This window comes from Dysidea avara, chromosome 7, assembly GCF_963678975.1.
Source record: "Dysidea avara chromosome 7, odDysAvar1.4, whole genome shotgun sequence".
Lineage (NCBI taxonomy): Eukaryota > Metazoa > Porifera > Demospongiae > Dictyoceratida > Dysideidae > Dysidea > Dysidea avara.
This window is the reverse complement of record NC_089278.1, coordinates 9,276,683-9,288,016: the sequence shown is the minus strand read 5'-3', so window position 1 is coordinate 9,288,016 and position 11,334 is coordinate 9,276,683. Positions and strand designations below refer to the sequence as shown.

General features: G+C 40.1%; 2 protein-coding genes across 3 annotated transcripts; one reads left to right on the top strand and one right to left on the bottom strand.

Annotated features, from left to right (window-relative positions):
- The first annotated feature begins 8 nt into the window (after positions 1–8).
- Positions 9–8,555, top strand: LOC136260297 (ATP-binding cassette sub-family D member 2-like). Of its 2 annotated transcripts, none has more exons than XM_066053980.1 (11): positions 9–29; positions 143–220; positions 291–1,163; positions 1,211–1,504; positions 2,559–2,679; positions 5,233–5,426; positions 7,166–7,311; positions 7,361–7,591; positions 7,663–7,788; positions 7,840–7,941; positions 7,996–8,555. In XM_066053980.1, the coding sequence occupies exons 2-11, from the start codon at positions 176–178 to the stop codon at positions 8,090–8,092; spliced, it is 2,229 nt and encodes a 742-aa protein (XP_065910052.1). In that variant the 5' UTR covers positions 9–29; positions 143–175; the 3' UTR covers positions 8,093–8,555. The 2 variants fall into 2 exon arrangements, with proteins under 2 accessions (XP_065910052.1, XP_065910050.1); XM_066053978.1 differs by having other exon boundaries at positions 12–67.
- Positions 8,178–11,297, bottom strand: LOC136260299 (protein DD3-3-like). The gene is made up of 10 exons (XM_066053982.1): positions 11,074–11,297; positions 10,934–11,011; positions 10,698–10,866; positions 10,451–10,639; positions 10,085–10,396; positions 9,716–10,025; positions 9,592–9,654; positions 9,214–9,536; positions 9,086–9,157; positions 8,178–9,028 (listed from the first exon to the last, which is right to left on the bottom strand). The coding sequence occupies exons 1-10, from the start codon at positions 11,221–11,223 to the stop codon at positions 8,664–8,666; spliced, it is 2,031 nt and encodes a 676-aa protein (XP_065910054.1). The 5' UTR covers positions 11,224–11,297; the 3' UTR covers positions 8,178–8,663.
- Positions 11,298–11,334: the final 37 nt, after the last annotated feature.

Below are 11,334 nucleotides of genomic sequence, written 5' to 3'. Positions count from 1 at the left end.
TTGTGGTATTGGATTATTTGCAGGATAAAGTGGGTTGGTGTCTGAGAGGTGTCTGGTTGGTTCTCGGGTTGGTTTCAGCCGAAATTCAGACCCTTTATTGTAATAAAGCATAGTTATTTTAAAGTGTTTGTTAATTGTTTAGGTTAACTACATAAGCAAGCAGCTGTCAAAATTAATGATTGGAATTGGAGCCATACAGTGTATAAATATCACTATCAAGGTCAACAAACGTAACACACTCCGTCAATGTGCGAGACTGGCGTGTAATCTGTAGCTTCTGTCAAGTATAGGTCCACCAAGCAGCAGACACCCCAGCTATGTCCTTGAGCAAACAGCAAATTATCACTTCATTTACTCTCACCGCTTCAGGTGCTCTAATACTGTATGCAGGAAGACAATGTTTCCTCAAATTGTCGTCATCAAGACGTAAGAGCAGCACTGTCAAAAAAGCTCAACCGAAAATTGGAAAAGATTTTTATCCACAGTTGTTCAAGTTGCTGAGAATTTCCATACCTAGGATTTGGTCAAAGGAGTTTTTCCTGTTGCTATGTCACACAATTTCCTTGATTTCCAGAACATTTTTGTCAATTTATGTTGCTGAGTTGGATGGGAAAATAGTCAAGTCAATCGTGGAGCAAGACCTGCGTCGTTTTGTGATTCTTGTGCTACGTCTTCTGTCTGTTGCCATTCCAGCTACATTTGTTAACAGTTTAATCCGTTATTTGGAGAGTAAGCTAGCACTGGCCGTTGAGACTAGGCTAGCCAAACACGCTTACTCTATGTACTTCAAAAACCAAACTTATTACAAAGTTACCAACTTAGACACACGGCTCAGCAATCCTGATCATTTTCTCACTGAAGATATCAAAAACTTCTCCAAAGCAGTTGCACACATATACTCCCATGTAAGCAAGCCTCTGCTTGATGTGGTACTCATGTCCATTGCTTTGGGGAGACTGTTCCGTAAACGTGGTGAATCCATGACTGGTCCTGGCATCTTTGGCTGGTCTGTGATTGGTATCACAGCCACCATCTTACGTACAATATCTCCTCCATTTGGTAAGCTGGTAGCTGAAGAAGCTCGACGCCATGGCTACCTGCGATACGTTCACTCTCGGATCATTACTAATGCTGAAGAAATTGCCTTCTATGGAGGCCACCAGGTAAACTTAAGAGACCTTCTCATTGTTTTATTGTTTTTATTCTAAAGGTTGAGCTGAATTTGCTTCAGCGTAGTTTCCTGTCACTGACAAGACAAATGGATGTTATATTTGGCAAGCGTCTCTGGTATGTGATGGTCGAACAGTTTCTGATGAAGTACATTTGGACCATCTCTGGAATGATAATGGTTGCCATACCTCTGTTGTTAGGGGGCACAAAAAGGAATGCCAATTTGACGCCAGGGGAAGGAGTCAGTGAGCGAACCAAGGCATTCACTACTGCTAAGGATCTGCTGGTGAATGGTGCTGATGCTACTGAGAGAATTATGACATCTTACAAGGAAGTCAGTTCATAAAATTACTAACATGCCATAGTTTTATGCACAGACCATAAGGGCCAAGGCATTGTCTGGTGACATTGCCTTGGTATCATTGTCATTACGTGCTATGACAATACCTGTAAATACAGGGAGTTAGACAGACCTAATGTTTATGAGAAGTAACAAAAGATAGCTAAAGTTGTACTGCATGTACTCAGTCTATAAATACATCTCTGAAATGCTAGGAGTAAGTCGTGGTGTTGTATTTTTAGCTGCCCTTGAAGCTCTGTATTAGATTTTATGAAGGCCAAATCTAACACTACCATTTCTAGCCATAGTATTAGAGCAGGTATTTTTAATAGCTCAGATAAACAGGTCTCATAGTATGTCCACATATGTACACCAACTTGTAGTGGAAATTGGAGAAGTTGTAGTCTTACGGAGCTATCCCTGTTTTTTTTTTTTTTTCATTGGGTTTGGGAGAAGTTCCTATGCGGTGTGGTCAAACTTGGGGGTGATTACATGAGACTAGAGCAATTGAGGTTTTATTCCATCAGCCATACACAAGGTGGTCCCTAGAACAGATGGAACGGAGAAAGGTAACTGTGTTGGAGAAAATTACCATAATGTTTGTATTCAGCCACTCCTTCCATCTGCTTCTAAATCAGTAATAAATATTGTTGCCCTTGTGTACATACTATCAAGAGTAAATAATGGAAGAGAGAGTATCCAACTGCCATATACTGCATCAAAAATGAGCACCAAGTAGAGAAGTCATCCTGTAGTGCTTTCAAAGGCAGTGTTGAATGAAGTAATAAACACCTGCTAGCTCAGACTGTTTGAAGTGTCCAGGCATGATTTGAAGTCAAACAGTCTGAGCTAGAAGGTGTTTATTACTTCATTCAACACTGCCTTTGAAAGCACTACAGGATGGCTTCTCTACTTGATGTGCTCATTTTTGATGCAGTATATGGCAGTTGGATACTCTCTCTTCCATTATTTACTCTTGATACTATCCACCTTTATGTACTTTTTTGAACTTCTCTGTGTTGTGTGGTGAGTATATGATGTATTCTAGATCATTGAGCTGGCAGGGTACACATCACGTGTAAGTGAAATGTTTTACGTGTTCCAAGAGGTGCAGGCTGGACGGTATCATGTGGGCGCTGCCGTCAATGGAAGTGGGAGAACCTCTGCAGGTAACATGTGAACTTTAGCATTCTACACTCAAATGCACACACGACACGACACATACAGTACACACACACACACACACACACACACACACACACACACACACACACACACACACACACATATGTACAAACAGCACACACTATGCAAGATGTCCAAATACTTTGATGCACCTTCAGAAACATACACATACTGTATTATATATACTGTATATAGGGAAACTTTGGCAGGGCGCGGGCCCGGGGGGAAGCAAGTTTGGCAGTATGCTAAAAAAAATTGTCAAAGTTTAACCCACCAATTACTCATAGCACCTGAGGTTAGCATCTTTATAACTATAGATTGAGCTTGAATTCACCAAAGTTTATTTTGCCAAATGCAATTTAGCTGGTTATTCCCCAAAGTTTACCCCCACCAAAGTTTCCCTCCATATGTATATGCATACTCTCTCCTCATGTGAAGGTATGAAACAACAAAAAGTATACACACAAACTGTACGTTTTCTTTTGTACAAAAGGCTTCTAGCACTGCTCACATCCTCATTCTGAAGGGAATGTACAGTAGGTCTACATTTAATATCCACCCTGCAACTCCTCTGACACTCTGCATGACACAACTACAGAGTTAAAATTCCATCAGCAACATGTACCCCTGCAATATAGTGACAAAACCCACCAAGCCATGTCTACAAGCTTATTCTTTGCAAAACCCTTGCAGTAACTAATCTAGGTGGTTTCAGTTTAACCCCTCTGATCAGTAATAGTGTTGACAGTTTATGATTACCTTTTATAGAACAACTCGATGTCTTCAGCTTTCAAGATACAATGTAATATGCTTTCATAAAATACTCTATTAGAGCAGTCAGAAATATTCTAATAGAACAATTATTGAGTGAAGCTGGTAAAATTCAAAATTGGATGCTTTTTCTGTTTGATGATCTTGATCATTTGTTATCTAATTGCTATTAACAAGGGGCTTTAAAAGGGTGAGTTGTGAGTTGTGGCCAAAACGCTGACAGTGAGTTTGTGCAAGTTGTTAACACTGATGGGATTAGTTTTTTAAGAAAATCAGGCCAGAAAAAAAAGTTGCATTAGAGAATGGTAGGCTCCATAGTGCCTACATAACAATGCGTATGTATGCACTTTATGAGACCTGAAATCTAAGGCTGAGCATTGTTGTCAGATTTATCCCTCAAACAGTTTTACTACATTTGAAACACTATTATCCATAGTGCTGTACAGCTTTATAGCCATAAATTGGAACAAGATGTGTAAAGCTATAGAGTGACCATAATAAGCATGATGAGCATTGTATAAAAGTATATGCTTGTAATCAAATACACACACGTAGTAAAAATGTGGTCTGAAGTATTGTCTCAGCAGTTCTAAAATTTTACATTGAGTGAGTAAAACTCATAATGTCTGTCACCGTAGTATGTTTGATACATTGTTATTGTGTTTGTATAGACCCAATTAGTTTGGCACACTTTACATGTTATGTGAGATTACCAGAACCCTCTTTACGAAGATCTACCGCCATTATCTGAGTTGTTGTGTGCCAAGTGATAATATCAGGTGACACACTCTGGGTTTGGGACTCCCCCCTACCTCCCTCACACTACACTACACTACACTGCACATACCTGTCGAGCTGGTGATGATAACTTGTCCTTGACAGTGTTGGGCAAGTTACTTTGTAAAAGTAACTAGTTACATATTACATATTACTTGCAGCTGAACTATTTAGTTACAGTTACATATTACCCATAAAATAAAGTAACTATAGTATAATAATATTACATATTATATTATTTGTGTCCACAGCCTTAAGCTGTCACGTGTGAAACTACCACTTTATCATGTGACATGATTGCGTTGTTGGACAATGTGCAAATCGTGGTTATAAGTAAGAAGCTGGTGAATAAGCTTCATTCAGTAGGCTTCGTTACTTCGTTGTGGTTAGGCATTACTCAGAGGATAACAAACGAGATTAGTAACTTCGTTACTTGTAGTAATAATATTATGTAATATTAGACTCATTACAGTAACTATATTACTTAGGTAACGCGTTACATTTGTAAGTAAAGTAACTTGAGTTATATTACCCGTTTTTATAGCGTATTTCGTTATATTACTTAGCAACCACAAAATTAATAATATTATGTAACGCGTTACTTATGTAACGCGTTACTCCCAACACTGGTCCTTGAGTACTTGGGTATATACCAAAACTTCAAATGCCGTGTGAGGTCTCACACACAGACACACACAGACAAGTGCGTGCACACACACACCACACTGCCCTACACCCTAATATTTACTGATGATCTTAGTCTCCTAATCATCATGGCATAAATATAGTGAGGGAAAAGTGATCTTATGGTTCAGTTATTTGGCCTTTATTTGGTACACATTGTATTGACTTCATAAGTGTCACCTTGTGGATGCCATAGATGTATGTAGCCTCAAACACACATATAATATGGCTGCTGTGTACATGTGTGCTGTTATGTGCATGTGTTATATCGGTTTGCCTTTTTATGGAATTTTTTTGTACTACAGAACTTAGCAATGAGCTAGAAGAGGACCTCTCCTCTCAACATGGCAGTAAGAAGATGGCGTTTGGCAGACTGAGCTCCACACAATTCCGTGCTGGCCAGGGAGAAGTGATTGAGAGTGACGACACCATAATTCTTGAGGGTGTTCCCATCATCACACCCAACAAAGACATTGTTGTACTAAGTCTGTCATTTGAGGTGAGAACTTTAAGAACCTACTCAATAGAAACGAAAGCCTGTAGAGTGGTATGTACCCAGCAGCCTTTCGATCATGCATATCCTCAAAAAAAGTCAATCACACATCATTATCTCATGATCTCAAGAAATGCTGAGCTTGTGTTAAACTACTTCAACAATGAAACCTCCTAATATTCTAAAAGATGGATGGTATATACATACCAATGTGTCATGGGCCTTCTCAGTGCAACATGCTGCTGGATTAATGCTCAGGTTGCACATCATATAGTGATGATGAAATATGCCGTAATGTACTTGTGGCAACACTATTGAGGTGGCCTCTTTAAAAATACCCTTTTCATATGGTCACTTTAAACACCTGGTTAATGTGTTCATATGAGCTTCTTAACTGGGTTGAACCTCACAGTCATAAAATAAGCGAGTTCAGCCCTACTGCTTGTCAGGTCTGCAAAGAAGCGAGTTGCGTTTTTATAAAATATGTAGAAGACAATCATCATTCAATGAATACCATCATCTGTGATTGCTTGTGAACAGAAACTGGGTTGAAATGAGGTTACTCAACTCAGATTGAACTAACTTCTGAGTGTCCATGTGAAACAGTGTAAGCCCAAGGTATTTGGGCATGCTATCTCTATCTACCTAAAGACCAAATTAGGACAACACACACTTTGTACTGTGACATCACAGGTTAATAAGTGCACATGATCTAAGAGGATATTCCATGAAAACTAATAGTGTGTAAACTTATGTATTTTACCATATTTGGGTATCTGCTTATAGACATCATATGATGCCTTTGCTAGGTAGAAAGGTCACAGGACCAAGACTTGCTTGCATAGCTGTGGTCTTTGTGGGAGTGGAGGGGATGACATTAGAGGTGGTTTGGTTATGATAGTTCACCTCATTATAATGATGTCATACATACCTCAAGTGGTCATGTCTTTGTTTGGCCTCTGTTAGTTCTACATGCTGAATGAGTGAATGGCTCAATGTGATATTCATTGTGTGCTCATAATGTAAATCATTTCATTTCCTGTGTACATTCTTGGGAGTGTTAATGTGAAACTACTTGATTGATACTTGCCTACATGTGTGGGTGTACGTTTTCTTTTCTGTTGGCTGTGTTCCTATTTTGTTACCAGCTTCTTCTCACCTTGCAATGGTCTCCTTTGTGCATAGCCATGTATGGTCAATAGCCAGAGTAAAAGAGCTTGAACAAACACTTGAAAAATAAAAATATATGTATAAAACTGCAAAGTGTTAAAGTGTGTGTACTGCCCCTGAACGTGCTCATCATGTGGTGGGTGGGACTGTTTATTCTGCATGATGTCACTGGACTGATAATTTAACATGGTCATCAATTACTTCTTGCTGTTTTTTTAATGCTATGCCCAACTGTTTTGTTAAGATATGCAAGCTTGCAACATGATCATGTAGTGAATAAGCAGGTTCTGTGGCTGTACTGTTAAACTAGAATTCTCCTTGAGTGAAGCTTTCCAGGTTGAAGCCCTACTCCCATTTTCTATTGAGTGTTATGAAAGTGTTGGACATTGTTCTTACCTTTCGCAAGAATATATTAGCTGTCAAGAATAAAGCCACTGGCTAGTCACTTTTGCTGGCTACTCTGTTGTGCTTTGATTTCTAGGAAGTACACTGATACCTTTTAGGGCCTCTGTTTGTTATCTGGTTCATACATGTGTCCAGTTGCTATGGTTACTAACCTACTGTTTTAATGATAGGTTCGTCCAGGCATGCATCTTCTTATTAGTGGTCCCAATGGCTGTGGAAAGAGCTCGCTGTTCCGGATACTTAGTGGACTGTGGCCCATTTATGGTGGCAAGCTGACCAAGCCTAACCCCAGCCATCTTTTCTATATACCACAGAGGTGAGTAGGCATGCAATATCTAATTTTTACCTTGTGTGTTTCTGCCAAGACCATACATGTCACTTGGAACTCTACGGGATCAGGTGATCTACCCAGACAGCGTAGAAGATATGCACTCTAAAGGCTTATCTGATTCTAACTTGGAGGCTGTACTAAACATTGTTCACCTTCAGCATATTGTGAAGCGTGAAGGAGGCTGGGATGTGGAGGGAGATTGGAAAGATGTCCTGTCGGGTGGAGAGAAACAGCGAATGGGAATGGCCAGGATATTCTACCACAAGTGAGGAAATGTAGCACTGATTCAAATTTATTGTAGAACCATTGTTGGTATCTACTGGTGCACGTTTGCAGGCCCAAGTTTGCTCTTTTGGATGAGTGCACAAGTGCAGTCAGCATTGACGTAGAGGGAGGGATGTTTCAAGCAGCAAAAGATGCAGGTATCACACTACTGACTATTTCACATAGACCCTCACTGTGGTACGTATAGAGTGGAGTTTAAACTCAACTCTGTAATACACTATGTTGTAGGAGATTCCACACACATCTGTTGCAGTTTGATGGTGAGGGAAATTGGAGGATGGAGCAACTGGATACAGCCACACGACTGACCTTCAACGAAGAAAAACAGAGGTAAGTATACCACCACTACCTCTGACATGTACAGTAACATCTCCATCTTGACAGGCTTGAGGCCCAGCTGGCTGGAATACCAGAAATGCAAGAACGACTGAAGGAGCTTTGTTCTCTGTTGGGCGAGAGCTCCATTCATTTGAACCAGTGAAAGATATTTAAACATGTACATTTTATTATGCATGTACCAACCACTGAAGTGATATATAAATTATTGTTTATACTTCTTTCACCACTTACACATGTATAACAAGTTTATATTTGTAATAGAAAACAATAAACATCTTACATGACTGAAACAAGAAAATAAATACAATTAACAATATAGTTACTGTGCACACAGAAATGTGAAAAATATACAATTAGACAAAATTCAAATGTTCAATCTTGATTTTACAAAAGCAATAAAGCAATAATAATTACATTAGAGGGGTAGCCAAACCTCTAATTTGGCTGGTTGGCACAATGAAATGCCTTCAAAACTGTCACAAGGTGCTAATTCAAGCAACTGTGAACTACATGACTCCCTTACAAAAATGTGGAGGAAGTACAAAAATCAGACTAGAAAAAAAAATCTGCCCAGCAGATTTGTAGAGCACAAAAACAAAAACAAACAAAGAAAGGATGAAGAAGGTTTTACATTAAAACAAATACCTATAATTGCTATCAGTCAGTGTTCAAATATATTACAGTTACATTACCTATAATACTATACAGAGATTTTATACACTTCGAACAGTGATGGTGCCTTTCTGGCTTCGGTTAGTAAAGTTATTGTTCCTTGAACAGATATAATGATAAACGCCAACTTGGAATCTCACCAGTGCACCCTCAAAAGAGGCAGGGGCATTGTTGAGGAGATTGTTAAGTTGAGTCTTGTCCTCTACACTTTCTGTACAACCAGTTAAGCAATGGTAATACCCAGCACTGGAGAAGGCCAGAGCAGTGTTCCGTTCACCATTACTATTAGGATCAGTGTAAGACCTCCACAGAATGGAGATGTTTCTCCACATGGTGGTTAGCTCATAAGGAGTTGGATAGTTTGAATTGGGTTCAGGAATCTCAACTATGTTGTGACGATCCGTACCTGAAGTAAACACACATTAACAATTCACTCATTGATAACACCATTTAGTCTGCTTACCTCTGGTTCCCTCACCAGCATCACCAGCTTGTCCATCACCAGCTGGGTTACCATTATTGTGTGTATTGGAGCCTAAGGTAATGAATGACATTGTAAAACAAAACACAAGACACTCAGAGGTGACTGACCCGTCCATTGTATGTGGACAGCATCAGTAGGATCTATAGCCAACTTGTTAGGTATGAAGTCATATTCCACAGATGGGAATGTCTGAACAATGTTGCCTCGTTTGCCACGCACGTTCAGGTTATGAATGTTGAGGCTTCGAGTCATTTCTTCATCCAAGCCAGTAAATGTGAGGGGCCTGGGACGTAGTATGAAGACATGTGAACGATCCTGGAAGGTACGACCAAATTGTGCTGTATTGATGGCCAATCTTAAAGGCTTGTTAGTGGTAGAGCCAATGTTAACATTAGGATTCTGTTCAACTGGTGATCTTACACCATTAACCCTACACAGGAATGATGGTACATATCAAAAGCTTCAGCAACAACAAGAAATCTTACAGGTCCTGGTTGTGGTAAGAATTAGTGTTAAAAGGATCATAATCATCAGTAGAAATGTTATACCTACACACACCACATATCAGATATTTATGACAAAATACTGAGAACAAGTAGTCTTACTTACCTTAGCCTCAGGACACATCTCTGTGCATTTCCTGATGGGAAATAAGGTAGATTCCAGGTGAAATTAAGAGGGACTCCATTTCTGCCATTGCCAAGGTGGTTGACCCTAGACCACTCTGCTGGTCTGCAGACTGGTACAGGTGGCAGGATGAGACAAGTTGGTTCTTCATGAAGCCATGGCTGGGCCCACACACGAGTGTAACCATCAGCATTGTTTGCTGCTGCACAATCATCTGGAGTCGTATTAACAGAGTCAATTTCCAAATAAGCATATAGCCAAACCCATGTACCAATGGTATTACCATTGTCACCTGTTGAGAATAAAGAACAACATATAAACTAGCTATAGGTAGCATAGTCTTCAACTTACGGGTCCCATTTACGCACGATTCCTCAGTGTTGTACTCTGACCAGTACTTTGGTTCACCACCTGAGTAGGTTTCTTGACACATTCCTCTTGGGACAATGTTGTTACTCTCTCGTTGATAGAAGTTACACTGGGTATCATTGTCAGCCAAAACAGCTATGTCCCTCCATGGGGTTGGATGCCAGTAGGGGTAATAATCTCTCTCTTCAGGACATTCGTAACCACGGCGATTGCCATTTGGGTTTTGTCGTGTATAGATTGCTGATGAGACTCCTCGGTTATTCTGACGCAAAACTTGGTCAGCAGTAAACAGCCCTACAAAGAAAAGTGCATTTAGGTGGAAGCTCGTATAGCAATGAAGTCACCAACCTTCATTCCTCCTTCTGGTGTAGCAAGCATCATACCAATTGTAGGTTTCGTGCAGACCCCGATTTATTTGCTCCTGATTTCTCCTATTCTCATCATTAGCAGGATTTCCAACACCATTATTAGGTGGCTGCTGATAATTCTGTGTGCCAGTATTGACGCCATTACGGAGATCAGAGCGTTCGAGATTGTCTACAAAAATACACCAAAAACATTCAATACTGCAACATTGCTGCACGCCAAAGCTCACCATTATCCGTTTCGTCTCCTGGTTGGCACATGTATTGCAACACCATATTGCAGTTCAGCTTGTGTGGGTCGTCGTCTTCATCTCCTCCGCACCCGTGCTGATTCGTCCATTCCACTACAAGGTTCGATCTCCCCCCACCATTCATTGGTGGTCCACTTTGGAAAAATTTCTGCAAGCAAAAATATAATTATTCGCTTATTAATATCTGCAGTTTCGGGTCATGGTTTGCTGTATACCATGTAATAGATCTCATCTTCAGTGTTAAACGCTCCCGTATCCTGATCTCCAGCGTTGTATCCGCCACGGTTGTTGTTCTAAAGTGAAAAGTGTTACGTACGTAGTCTACATTTGGCGCTAACACTCCACGCGGTCTTACTTGAGAGTCAAATAATCTGTTCGCGTTGTTTCTGTTTGCTGATCTCTCGTTTAACCTGTTGTTACTACCTCGGGGATTGTGCATATAAACGTCGCCAACGCATATTCCGATCAGTGTTACTAAACAAGCGATTTTCAGTAGGACCGTCATCTTGCAAGTAACTCTCAACCGACTAATAACAAACGAAACAGTTCCTGCGAGTGTATTTACTAGATTAGGACATTACCTTAAATAGCATTTGTTTTCCAAATAAGGTCACGA

Excerpts from the sequence above, each read along its gene's own strand:
- LOC136260299 (XM_066053982.1), bottom strand. The coding sequence starts at position 11,223 with ATGACGGTCCTACTGAAAATCGCTTGTTTAGTAACACTGATCGGAATA. Across the intron at positions 10,397-10,450 it reads CACCAGAAGGAGGAATGAAG|GGCTGTTTACTGCTGACCAA; the intron begins GTTGGTGACTTC and ends TTTTCTTTGTAG. Across the intron at positions 9,029-9,085 it reads TGCTGGTGAGGGAACCAGAG|GTACGGATCGTCACAACATA; the intron begins GTAAGCAGACTA and ends TGTTTACTTCAG.
- LOC136260297 (XM_066053980.1), top strand. The coding sequence starts at position 176 with ATGATTGGAATTGGAGCCATACAGTGTATAAATATCACTATCAAG. Across the intron at positions 221-290 it reads GTATAAATATCACTATCAAG|GTCCACCAAGCAGCAGACAC; the intron begins GTCAACAAACGT and ends TGTCAAGTATAG. Across the intron at positions 7,312-7,360 it reads CTTTTCTATATACCACAGAG|ACCATACATGTCACTTGGAA; the intron begins GTGAGTAGGCAT and ends GTTTCTGCCAAG.